The sequence below is a fragment of the Muntiacus reevesi genome, chromosome 5 (assembly GCF_963930625.1).
Source record: "Muntiacus reevesi chromosome 5, mMunRee1.1, whole genome shotgun sequence".
Lineage (NCBI taxonomy): Eukaryota > Metazoa > Chordata > Mammalia > Artiodactyla > Cervidae > Muntiacus > Muntiacus reevesi.
In genome coordinates this window covers 106,489,593-106,501,575 of record NC_089253.1, presented here as the reverse complement: position 1 = coordinate 106,501,575, position 11,983 = coordinate 106,489,593, and the positions used below count along the sequence as shown (strand labels likewise).

The 11,983-nt window shown below is 53.1% G+C and overlaps 1 protein-coding gene across 3 annotated transcripts in view; it reads right to left on the bottom strand.

Moving 5' to 3' along the window:
• Nucleotides 1–2,003: 2,003 nt before the first annotated feature.
• Nucleotides 2,004–11,983, bottom strand: part of LOC136169167 (protein FAM163A) — a 90,539-nt gene continuing 80,559 nt past the window's right edge. For all 3 annotated transcript variants that reach the window (XM_065936961.1, XM_065936962.1, XM_065936963.1), the window contains exons 2-5: nucleotides 11,889–11,980; nucleotides 5,899–5,919; nucleotides 4,808–4,922; nucleotides 2,004–4,019 (exon numbers count right to left, since the gene is read on the bottom strand). In XM_065936961.1, coding sequence (XP_065793033.1) covers nucleotides 3,609–4,019; nucleotides 4,808–4,900 — 504 coding nt within the window. In that variant the 5' untranslated portion in view covers nucleotides 4,901–4,922; nucleotides 5,899–5,919; nucleotides 11,889–11,980 and the 3' untranslated portion in view covers nucleotides 2,004–3,608. The remainder of the gene's footprint in view (nucleotides 4,020–4,807; nucleotides 4,923–5,898; nucleotides 5,920–11,888; nucleotides 11,981–11,983) is intronic.

Here is an 11,983-nt window from a genome sequence, read left to right as displayed (position 1 = left end):
GGCTGGTGACAGAGCTGTAGCCAACTGCCCCCTGGCTGAGGTCCAAAGGCCTGCGGGGGCAGAGCACCCTGACTCCAGGTGTGACTCGGGCCAGGCTGCCCGCTGCCCCGTGGGCTGTTTGGTCCTGAGACGAGGCATGGGTGTCTCTCTTTTTCTCTCTCACACACACTCATAGGCACGTGCACAGATCCAGCTTCACCCTCGTCCCCCCGGACCACCCCCTTTCACCCAGAACCTCCGCCCTGGCTCTCCGGTCCTCACTGCTCGCCTCCCCTGATATCACCATCCCTGCTGAGCTCAGGAGCGGGTCCCCAGACTCTCTGGCCTTCCCACCTCAGGTTGTCAGGGTCTCCTCGGGCCTCAGAGTTGGGGACTTAAGGCAAACTACGGGGGGACACCAGGGGCCTGGACAGTGAGGCTTGGGGGGCAGGCTGCTCCCCAGGGAGACTCCCCACCATCTGCTGAAGCCTCCTTCCACCTCACGGGCAGCAACAGCCACGCTTCAATCCCCTTTCCCAACACATGACACATCCCTCCTGGAAGTAAGCTCTGAAAGAAAGAAAAGGGATGGGGCGTGGCGAGGGGCATGGCAGAGGGAAGCCAGAAGGGAGAGGAAGCTGGCAGACCTCAGTGCAGAGGAAGGACACTCTGGGCGCTGAGAAAGGGGCGTTCACTCTTCAATCTGTGCCCCGCTGCCCCTTCCCCCAGGTAAAGCACGGAGGACCCTGCGGGGGTTTCTATTTCAAATTCCTCCTTTATTTTGGACATTTGCTTGGTTGTGACTCCAAGTTATCAAAGATGCAGGACAAGAACTCTGTAGCAGGAGCAGTGGAGAGAAACGCCAGCGAGAGCAGGGGGTCCCTGCCTCTCCGCTTCCTCTTTAGGGTGCAGCTTGAAAAGTGTCTGAACAGTGTCCCAGAGCAGACTCAACTGCTGAAAAGTACAGTGCGGTGGAGTGGGGTGAGCTTCCTCTTCCACAGGCAAGGTCCTCGCAGCTGCTGGGAGGCTGGCGGGCAACCTCGAGTCTGTGCCCGGAGCAGTGTGGGGCGGTCGGGGCAGGGGGAGCCGTGGCCACCATCTCTCCAACGCCCCAAACTCAGATGTTGACTTGTGGGTTGATTGAGGCTGGGGAAGCTCTGGGAGGAGAGAGGGACTGTACGGAGATGCTTTTCACTCTGGGATCTCAATAGATGAGGGCCAAGAAGCACGTGAGAGTTGACTGGGTTTTGACTTCTCCGAAGGTGGGAGGTACTGGAATTTTGGGGTAAGGAGGGACAGCCCCTGATGTGGTTGTGCAGCTGTAGAATCCCAGGGCAGCAAGGCACTGGGGCTGGTCATCAGGAGGCAGCTAGGGTGGCCAGACCCAGCAGCTCACATCAAAGGGTGTGCTTAGCCCAGGAAGGGCTGGCAGTGGGATGGGTACAGGGATGTGAAAGCCACTGTCCCTAAGCTGGTCCCTCCGGGCTCTCGGAGACAGAGCTGCTTACCCCCACTGAGAGCTGCTTCCTAGTAGCAGAGAACTTGAAGTCACCCAGTAGGAGAGTCAAACATGTTGACTTTTTTCTGATGTTAAAATTGTTTCACCAGGTAATCCTGCAATGTACTGTGGTCTTGGATCCATCAACATGCATCCGTGCACACAGGATCAGGCAATTGGAAAGTGTATCCAGTCCCCTGCCAGGACTGGGAAGAGAGAGAGAGTGGTCTGGTTGGCAGGACTTTTCAGGGAATCCTGGCTTCCTGGAGCACTAAAGGGCCCTCAGAGTCCATCTGCGAGTCCCATTTCCCTGGAGGAAATGGGGTCTCAGAGGAGATAAGGGACCGGTCCTCAGAGGACCCAGAGTAACCCAAGTGTGGCCAGACCCCAGGTCCTCTGGCTTTCAACCCAGTGAGCCTTGATTTCAGATTGAGATGCAAGGTGACAAGTGCGCAGAAGGATGCAAAGGTGTGGCAAATTCTCTTCCCCCTCACCCCTCCCCCAGCTGCACCCTCCCTTTCTCAGATGCAAAAATCAAAATTCAACAAAAACCAGGCAAGGGGCCTGCTCCCTTCTTGTCCCACACACTGCAATGACTCAAGAGAGGCTGGGGGTTACTAATGCCCTTAAAAGGGGGCTGGGCAGCCACGCCTTACGGCAACTGGGACACTCATCAGATGCAGCCACATAAACAGCATAAGGCCACAGCTGAGTTATATCTGGGATCTGGACTTGGGGCCAGAGTGACCCAGCAATAAACAGGCCCTCGTTCAGAGACTAGGGGTTGGGTCAGCAGAGGGATGGTGGCCAGTGTGGAATCTGCTTGCCGAGTCAAATCTGCCCCCATCCTTGGAGCCAGCGCTGCCATCCCTGGTGGAAAGGCGGGGTGCTGGTCTGTGGCCTCATGGCTGGATGCCCAGGTAGGACACAGGGTCTCTGGAGGGACTTCCACGTGGCAGCATCGTTTCATGGGAGATTCCGCAGGCGCTTCCTGTAACCACCAGCTGGCTGCCATGGCCGCCACCCTGATCACCTGTCACTCCCACTGTCTAAAGGCAGACTTTTCTTTTTAGTTGGTACATCACTCTTCTGCTGTGCGGTTCCTGAAGGTGGCAGAGCCCTGGTATACGCTGGTGGTGATGGTGTGTGTGCACACACCTGGCGGTAACAGGCGTGTGTGTGTGTGCACAGCCCAGGTGGTGACAGGCCTGTGTGTACACACTTGGTGGTGACAGATGTGTGTGTGTGAATACACCTGGGAATGCACAGGTCCTTGCAGAGCCACATTGAGGCACCACACTCAGCATGGCAGACCAGGGCCCCAGACACCATCGGCAGGCTCTCCTTCACTAAGCTACTCAAACTCTAGTAACAAAACTTGGAAAAGTTTCAACAGCTGGGACAGCTGGTTCCCAAGGCAGAAAAAGGATTTGTGGGGAGACAAGGCTAGACATCCATGTTGGGTGCATTCCCTGCGAATAACCGTATGCTATGGCCTTTAAAGTCCAGTCGCTATGTTCCATGAGGATGGGGGGGCAAATACAAGCATGTTCGGGAAGTAACATCTGTGTTGGAACAGCTACAGGGACTGCAGTCTCTAGGAAGCTGAAGTACAAAACTAGATGGTGAACTAGCTCTTGGATTCATTGCGGCAAGCAAGTCCTGAAAAAGCCCTTCAATCCTTCCCCACCCTTCTCGAGTTCTGCCAAGGCCTCAGGTCCAGTCTCTCCCCTTGCCCTCGCCCCCCCCCACTTTCTCCTTTCATCCCCCAAGGACTCGGGAGCTGCCCCTGGTGCTCCTGTTCCTCTCCTCAGAATCTGGCAAAGCCAGGGGACAGAGGGAAGTGCGAGGGCTGTGGCCACGCTGGCCTGGCCAGAGGAAAGTCCCAACAGAGAAACCAGCCAGGCGGCCAACACGACCTGTCAGGCCCCCTTCCTCTGGGCTGTGGGGCCAGCCCCTGCCCTGGTTCTCAATGCCCTCAACAGCCTGAATCCGGGTGAGCCTTCCACTGTGGGGCAAGGAGAGCCAGAAAAACAGAAGGTCCTTGCAGGCTGTGGGAGGGGTCATCCGCTGTCCCCATTGGTGGTCCTGGGGGGGCAGCAGTGTTGGGGGGGGTCGGAGGTGAAAGCGGTTACACGTCTGTACTAATAGCCCTTGGATTGGTGAAGGCCTCGCGCCCAGAGCCTGGCCACGTCACCGGGTAACTCTGGGGCGCTGCCACTTGGAGAGATGGGGGTCCCCCCTCCTTGTAGTAGGTGGGAGCAAAGGAGAGCCTCTCGCCTCCACCCCCATTGGGCACCATGTCAGCCGTCCGTATGTAGAAGGGGGAGCTGTATGGGGAGCAGGCAGTGCAGTGGCCGGCCGCCACCCTGCACGGCTGGCCGCAGGGCTCGCCGGGGACAGGTGCCAGGCCGCCTCGGCCGTCCAGGGCCTGGGAGCTGCAGGCATTGCAGGTGGGGCCTCTGGGGTGTGTGGGCAGGTCGTGCTCCTCCTCCTCTTCCTCGTCTGCATCTTCCGCTCCGCTCTTCTTGCAGCAGTAATACTGAGGAGAGAGAGAGGAGGGCTGCCTGAGGGCGGGTGCCCTCCTCTGGGTACGCGCAGACACCCGCGCCCCTGCTCCGCCGAGGACCCTCGGTCAACCCTGGAAGCACAAGTCAACACCAGGCGCCCACAGTCCATAGCGAAGTCCTCCCAGCCCCGAAAGATCAGTTCTTCTCACTTCCTCCACCTACTTCCCGTGTATTAACTCCAGGTTGCTGTTGAGAGGCTTCCCAAGTGGCGCTAGGGGTAAAGAAGCCACCTGCCAATGCAGGAGACTTAAGAGGTGCGGGTTCGATCGCTAGGTGGGAAAGATCTCCTGGAGAAGGAAATGGTACCCCGCTCCAGTATTCTTGCCTGGAGAATCCCATGGACAGAGAAGCCTGGTGGGCTACAGTCCATGGGGTCGCAAAGAGTTGGACACAACTGAAGCGACTTAGCACGCACGTGGTTGAGAGAAGCGGGGAGGCAGAGAGGGAGGGACATGCAGGTTCTACTGAGCCCAGGCTGGGGTGCTGGGAGCTGCTTTCAGTTTCCCCACAGCGGTGTCCTTCCCACTAATCCTGAAATTTCAGACCTGCGGAGACACCACATAAGGACCTGTGCTTTCTCAGCTCACTCTCTCGGCTGCCCAGAGTGTGCAGGCTGTGAGGGAAAGCTCCCTTCTGACCGCCCCGCAAGGTCCAGCCCCCTCGACTTAAGCCTCCCACTTTCCGGGCTTGGGGCTTTGTCGCCCCCATGGCAGGGAGGTGGCTTGCTGGCGGCCTGTGGCCCCGGGCCCCGGGCACTGACCTGAAGCCTACAGTAGCACAGGACGGCAATGATGCAGAGGAGGATGACCGTAGCTAGGATTCCGCCAGTGATCACAACTGTTCCCGCTGTCATCCGCCCGACGCCCCATCAAACTCTGCAAAGACGCGTGGGGAGAGGTGAGGGCAGCTGACCTTTCTCAGCTGGAGGCGTGGTGGGGAGGGGGGCATCTGAGAGCAGGGAGGCCCCGGGGACTGGGACGCCAGGAGCTTCCTGCAGACAGAGCCTCCAGGCCAGCCTAACCTGGGGGACTCACAGCTGTGGGAGGGAAGAGAGGCGGCAGAGAGCTGACTGGGGGTGTAATTCTGCTCCCTGTTTCCATCTAGTTTCAAAGGTTCTTGCTGTCTTTCTGCTTTAATTCTCCTCTCCCCTCCCCCTACATCATGCTCAACCCCCGACCTTGGTCCTTCCCCCCACCACCCCAGGGGACCAAGACACAGAGAATAAATAGCTTCTGTTTCTGAGGACTTAGCCTGTGTGAGGCACTGTGCTGAGCACTCCCCTGGTTATCTCAGCTAACCTTCAAAATCACCATTTGAGATAGTTGTTAATTATCCCTGCTTTACTCACAATGAGCTGAGGCTCTACTTGATCTGGCCGAGATTCCACCCAGCCTGGTTCACCCCCAATGGCCAGGCTCTTAACTACGCCCCCTGGGGCACAAACACCCATGTTGCCCGAGCCCTTGATGTAGGTGGAAGGCACCGGGTCTGAGCCTCAGAAGTTCCACTTGGTTCTGCCCTGGCTCCAAATAACCCACGTTTGGGTGGCATCTCTCCTCTCCTTCCAACTCTTGTGGGAAACAAGGGCAAGGCGAGCTCAGAGGGAGGCACATTCTGGCTCCTGGAAGGTTGGGGTGAGGCTGGGGAGACGGGTCCTGCTAAGGGGGGCTGGGTGGGGCAGAGGCATGATCCGGATGTGAGGCTGTCTGAAGGCTGACTCCCCTTTCAGGTCACTGAACGAAGATTCTTGACCCCCTCAGGCACACAGGGGCCAAGGCTGGCTGTGCCAATGGAGCAGGAGGGTAGGAGGAGGCTTGGCATCTCAAGGACAGAATGACGGCAAGCACTTACGTTCATAAAGGGAACGGTGGCCTGCAAGATAGCAAAAGAGACGGAGGTGATGTTAGAAGAGCGTCATCCTGGAAAAGGCCCCAAGGGTGAGATTAGTCCCTGGGCCCCACCTCACCTCACCTGGCTCTCCCATCTTGTGCTCTGTCATCAGGAGGCCCACTGGTCCCAGATCTGAGTCTCCAGCTTGCAGCTTGAACCCAGTTATGACAGTCATTACCCTCTCTTCCAGTGGGCTCCCCCACCTCTGCCGACCTCTGAGTTACTGGTTCTACTGGAGCTGCCACAGAGGGTTTTATAGGTTGTCTCTCTCTCAAAGGGCAAGCAGGGACTGGAACACCAGTTGCTCAGGAAGTCATGTGCCCCACTGTGTTCACCTAGGGAAGGGGCACCTTTCCTCACCCAGAGACACCATCTGCTCCTCACCACTGTGCTCCTAGAGCCCGGCAGGCACCCAGCACTGCTTCCAACTCACTCAGAGACGCTCACAGTGTGGCCTGTGGACCAGTTCAGGCAGCACCTGGGAGCTGGTTAGATACGTAGCATCCCAGGCCTCTCCACCGGCCAAAGGAGTCAGAACATGTGTTTTAACAAGGCCCCAGGTGATTCTCTGCACATTGGAGTTTGACAAGGTTGTGGCGTATTCCCCTAGGTGCCCAGAGTTTCTTCTTTTAAAATGCTTATTTGTTGATAAATAAGCATTTATTTTTAATCTTTAAAATAAACATTAAACATTTATTTTAATAACAAATAAAAATAAATTTTTATGTTAAGCTGCGCTGGGTCTTCATTGCTACACACGGGCTTTCTCTAGCTCCGGTGAGTGAGGACTCTGCTGCGATGCACAGGCTTCTCGCTGCCATGGTTTCTCTTACTGCCGAGCATGGGCTCCAGGCATGTGAGTTTCAGCTCAGCAGTTGTGGCACAGAAGCTTAGCTGCGCCGTGGCATGTGGGATCTTCCTGGACCAGGGGTGGAACCTGTGTCCCCTGCGTTGGATTCTTAACCACTGGACTACCAGGGAAGTCCCTGCCTAGACTTTCAAATCCTCCAATTGCTTGGTTTCTTCCAGTCTTCTACTCTTCACACCAGTTATGACTGTGTACCGCATACCTGCACTGGTGCAGTGGGTTCCTAAAGGATTTCACTGGTTTTGTCTTCACGTCACCTACAGTCAGCCCTTCACCCCTCTTACTCCAGAGCCTTCTTGGCACCGCGTTGCCTTCAGGGCACATTTATCTGGGTGCAGACTTAATTTAGACTGAGCTTCAGTGGCTTTTCCCTCCCCAACTTCCCTGCATGCTCACCACCAATTTATCTTTTCCTTCTCACTGCCCTTTGTCCACCCCCTTCCTCCCCGCTCTGCAGGAATCCTCTGCCCATCAGATAGTCCCAATTCTTAAGACATGTATTGCCTAGTGATGGAAAGATACTTATATACTTTATGAATCAGAGATGCACAGACCAGGGGCTGTGAGAACACAGAGGAGGGGGCAGCTACCTACTTGGGGAAAAGTTCCAGAGAACATGTTATGTTCCATGAGCAGACTTCCAAAAGCTGTGTGGGGGCTTGCCCTGCAGACAAGGTGCAGAGGGCAGAATGCCTAGTTCAGGAGTGTGAAAGAACACAGGGGTAACACACAGTTCTCAGGAACCGTAAGGATCCAGGAAGGCTGGGGGTAGGCATGAAGCAGGAGAGGCTGGAAGGCAGGCAAGGACATGGGATTTAAGCCCCAAGGAGACAATGGGGGCTCCTGAAGGGTTTCAGTGGGGGAGACCATGATCTCTCACTTTTTCCATCTGTCTCAATTCTGCCCATCCTTCAAGGCTCTGAGAAGCCTTCCCCGACTGCCTCATCGTGATGCAATCTCTCTTTCTGCACTTTTACTGTAATGCCTTTCCAGGTGCCACTTTTCAAATCCTATCTTGGTGCAATGCTTGTCAACTTTCGTGTGGGAACATCATGACTCCTGAGCTAAATTATGAGTCCTCTGGGGTCAGGAGTTGCAACTTCTACTCTATCCTATCCTGCAGCATTACACATAGTGCCTGGCACACAGCAGGCACTTAATAAAAGTAATCACTTCCCCATATGGGCTTCCCTTGTGGCTCAGATGGTAAAGAATGTGCCTGCAATGCAGGAGGCCTGGGTTCGATCCCTGGGTTGGGGATGATCCCCTGGAGGAGGGCATGGAAACCCACTCCAGTATTCTTGCCTGGAAAAGTCCATGGACAGAGGAGCCTGGCGGGCTTCAGTCTATAGGGTTGCAGAATCCGACACAACTGAGCGACCAACACATACATATACATCCTTCCCCATATAGCGTTTCTTTTACAAGCCTGACAGTAATGACCCTGATCGACCACCAGAGGGCGGTGTATCTCTCCACTCAAGTCTCATCTGCAGTCAGCGCATCCTTGTTGGAAACTGGTTTGACTGCTGAAATGTGTGGTGAGCCATGCTTCAGGGTTCACTGGGGCGTTTGTTGGAGGTGGGGTGCAAAGGTGAACCTCAGCCTTGGGAGGACTTATACACCATCACAACAACATCACTCCTCCTTCTTCTGCTTCACTGGCCTGCTCACCCCTGAGATGGCTCAAGAGACAGACAGGGAAACAGATCACCAGCCCAGGTTGGATGCATGAGACAAGTGCTCGGGGCTGGTGCACTGGGATGACCCAGAGGGATGGGATGGGGAGGGAGGTGGGGGGGGGGTTCAGGATGGGGAACACAAGTAAATCCATGGCTGATTCATGTCAATGTATGGCAAAACCCACTACAATATTGTAAAGTAATTAGCCTCCAACTAATAAAAATAAATGGGAGGAAAAAAAAAGAGAGAGACAGAGAGGCCTAGCGAGCGACCTGAGGTTGGAGGAGGCAGCAGTGGCCCACTCTCCTGAAAGTCTTGACCTGGTCCCCCGGGATATGCCCAGGCTGCTTTAGGAAGCAGGGAATTATGAAACCACACAGGAAGAGTGCCCTTCCTTCTCTGGCCTCCAGGCCTGGCCTCCCTCTTTCAGCACCGTGAAGGCTGCAGAGCAGAAGTGGCCTGGAAAGGGGAGCCCGGCAGTGCAGGCGGAGCCATGGGGCTGACGGCCCCTTCAAAGCCCAAATGTGCCACTTAGCAGGCACCCCATCTTGGAAGCTGGCCTTCTTTTTCATTTGTAAAAGAGAGATTACGAAAAAAATGCAGCTTACGAGTATGACTGTGAATAAAATGATTTATATATACTATGGCCCCTTGTAAACTCTAAGGTACCCTTCACACATGGTTCTATGTGCAGAAGACGGAGACCCAGACATTCTGTGACCGCTTAAGTCTGGCCTCACAGTCGTAAACCAAGAAGGGACAGGTGAAGTGCATGTAGTCAGTTAGCCAGGTCCCTGCCAGCCTCCTGGATGATCCAGTCCTGGTGGTGCAGCTTAGCATTTCAATTCCCACCCCCTCAGGCTCATTATGGTTTCAGCTGGGCTTATTTTCTCTTTGCAAATAGATGTAAATAATCACAACAACACTGAATCTAAACGGCTTTCATTCTACAGTTTACAGTAAGTCCAAAATGGCAACCCACTCCAGTACTCTTGCCTGGAAAATCCCATGGACAGAGGAGCCTGGTAGGCTACAGTCCATGGAGTTTCAAAGAGTCAGACATGACTGAGAGACTTCACTTTCTTTTTCTTTTCTCCTACATATGAATGCCTTCTGTTCTGAGAGCACAATCATAAAGTCCAATTTGTTCGTTAAGTCCAACAAAGTTAGCCTAGGTACCCAACTAACACAACTGGCTATACAGTGAGTGAGTGAGTGAAGTTGCTCAGTCATGTCCGACTCTTTTCGACCCTATGGACAGTAGCCTGCACCAGGATCCTCCGTCCATGGGATTTTCTAGGCAAGAGTACTGGAGCGGGTTGCCATTTCCTTCTCCAGGGAATCTTCCCAACCCAGGGATCAAACCCAGATCTCCCCCATTGTAGACAGACACTTTACCGTCTGAGCCACAGTGTACTGCAATAGGTTTATAATACTTTTCACACAAACAATATGTAAAAACAACACAAAACATTTTTAATCTTACACTACAGCACCTTGAAAAGTACAGTAGTACAACAACTGGCATTTAGGGAACAGGCAAGAAGAGTTACTGACTGGAGAAGGAAGATGGGAGACGGTAGAGCTGAAGGACTGTCAACAATAGGACATGGAGGGCAAGCTACAATTTCACTCATGCCTGATGTTCATCACACAGGTTTTGGTTCCTTGCTGGATTCAATTCTATCTGTTGTTCAGTCACTAAGTTGTGTCTGACTCCTTGCGACCCCATGGGCTGCAGCACACCAGGCTTCCCTGTCCTTCACTATCCCTTGGAGTTCACTCAAACTCATGTCCATTGAGTCGATGATGCCATCCAACCATCTCATTCTCTGTTGCCTCTTCTCCTCCTGCCCTCCGTCTTTCCCAGCATCAGGGTCTTTTCCAATGAGTCGGCTCTTTGCTTCAGGTGGCCAAAGTATTGGAGCCTCAGCATCAGCCGTTTCAATGAATCCTCAGGGTTGATTTCCTTTAGGTTTGACTGGTTTGATCTCCTTGCTGTCCAAGGGACTATCAAGTCTTCTCCAGCATCACAGTGTGAAAGCATCAATTCTTTGGCTCTCAGCCTTGTTTATGGTCTAACTCTCACATTTGAACATGACTACTGGAAAAATCATAGCTTTGACTATATGGATCTTTGTCGGCAAAGTGAGGTCTCTGCTTTCTAATATGCTGTCTAGGTTGGTCATAGCTTTTCTTATAAGGAGCAAGCATCTTTTAATTTCATGGCTGTAGTTACTGTCCAAGGTCATTTTGGAACCCAAGAAAATAAAGTCTGTCACTGTTCCCATTTGTCCCCTGTCTATTTGCTATGAAGTGATGGGACTGGATGCCATGATCTTTGTTTTTTGAATGTTGAGTTTTAAGTCAGCTTTTTCACTCTCCTCTTTCACCTTCATCAAAAGGTTCTTTATTCCTCTTCACCTTTCTGCCATTAGGGTGGTGTCATCTGCATATCTGAAGTTATTGATATTTCTCTCGGCAATCTTGATTCTAGCTTGTGCTTTATCCAACCTGGCATTTCTCATGATGTACTATGTGTATAAGTTAAATAAGCAGGGTGACAATATACAGCCTTGACATATTTCTTGACCAATTTTGGACCAGTCCGTTGTTCTTTGTCTGGTTGTAACTGTTGCTTCTTGACCTGCATACAGGTTTCTCAGGAGGCAGGTAAGGTGTTCTGATATTCCCATCTCTTTAAGAATTTTCCACAGTTGGTTGTGATCCACACAGTCAAAGGCTTTAGCATAGTCAATGAAGCAAATGTTTTTCTGGAATTCCCTTGCTTTTTCTATGATCCAACAGATGTTGGCAATTTAACCTCCAGTTCCTCTGCTTTTTCTAAATCCAGCTTGTACATCTGGTTTTTAGTTCACATATAGTTGAAGCCTAGCTTGAAGGATTTTGAGCATAACAGTGTGTGAAATAAGCGATATTGTATGGTAATTTGAACATTCTTTGGCATTGCCCTTCTTTGGGATTGGAATGAAAACTGATGTTTTCCAGTCCTGTAGCCACTGCTGAGTTTTCCACATTTGCTGGCATATTGAGTGCAGCACTTTAACAGCATCATGATGATTTGCCTAAAGTTATATAATAGCAAATGTCTGAGTCAGGACTGAAGGGCCAGTGCTGTGGAGTTTCTGTCACATCTCTTGCCTGATTAATTTCCTGAAGGTTTGAGAAGAAGGTCCCTATGTACCCTCGCAGGGCCTGGACAGAACGGATTCAGTGGGGACCAACTCAGGGGCTGAGGGCAGCCAAAGAGAACAAAAGCTGTTGCCAACTGCAGAGCCCCAGGCCCACCCTCTGTGACCAGGACTTTCTGGAGCTCCCTTTCCACCAGCACCTCTCTCCACCCAGCATCCAGGCACCTTCTCCTGTGCCTCACACTTACGTGAACCAGCTGGACCAGTGACAGCCCAGTCACGCCGGCTGTGCCTGAGCAGACAGCAGCTGGGGGTGCATCATGGCCAAGGGCATCAGTTCCTG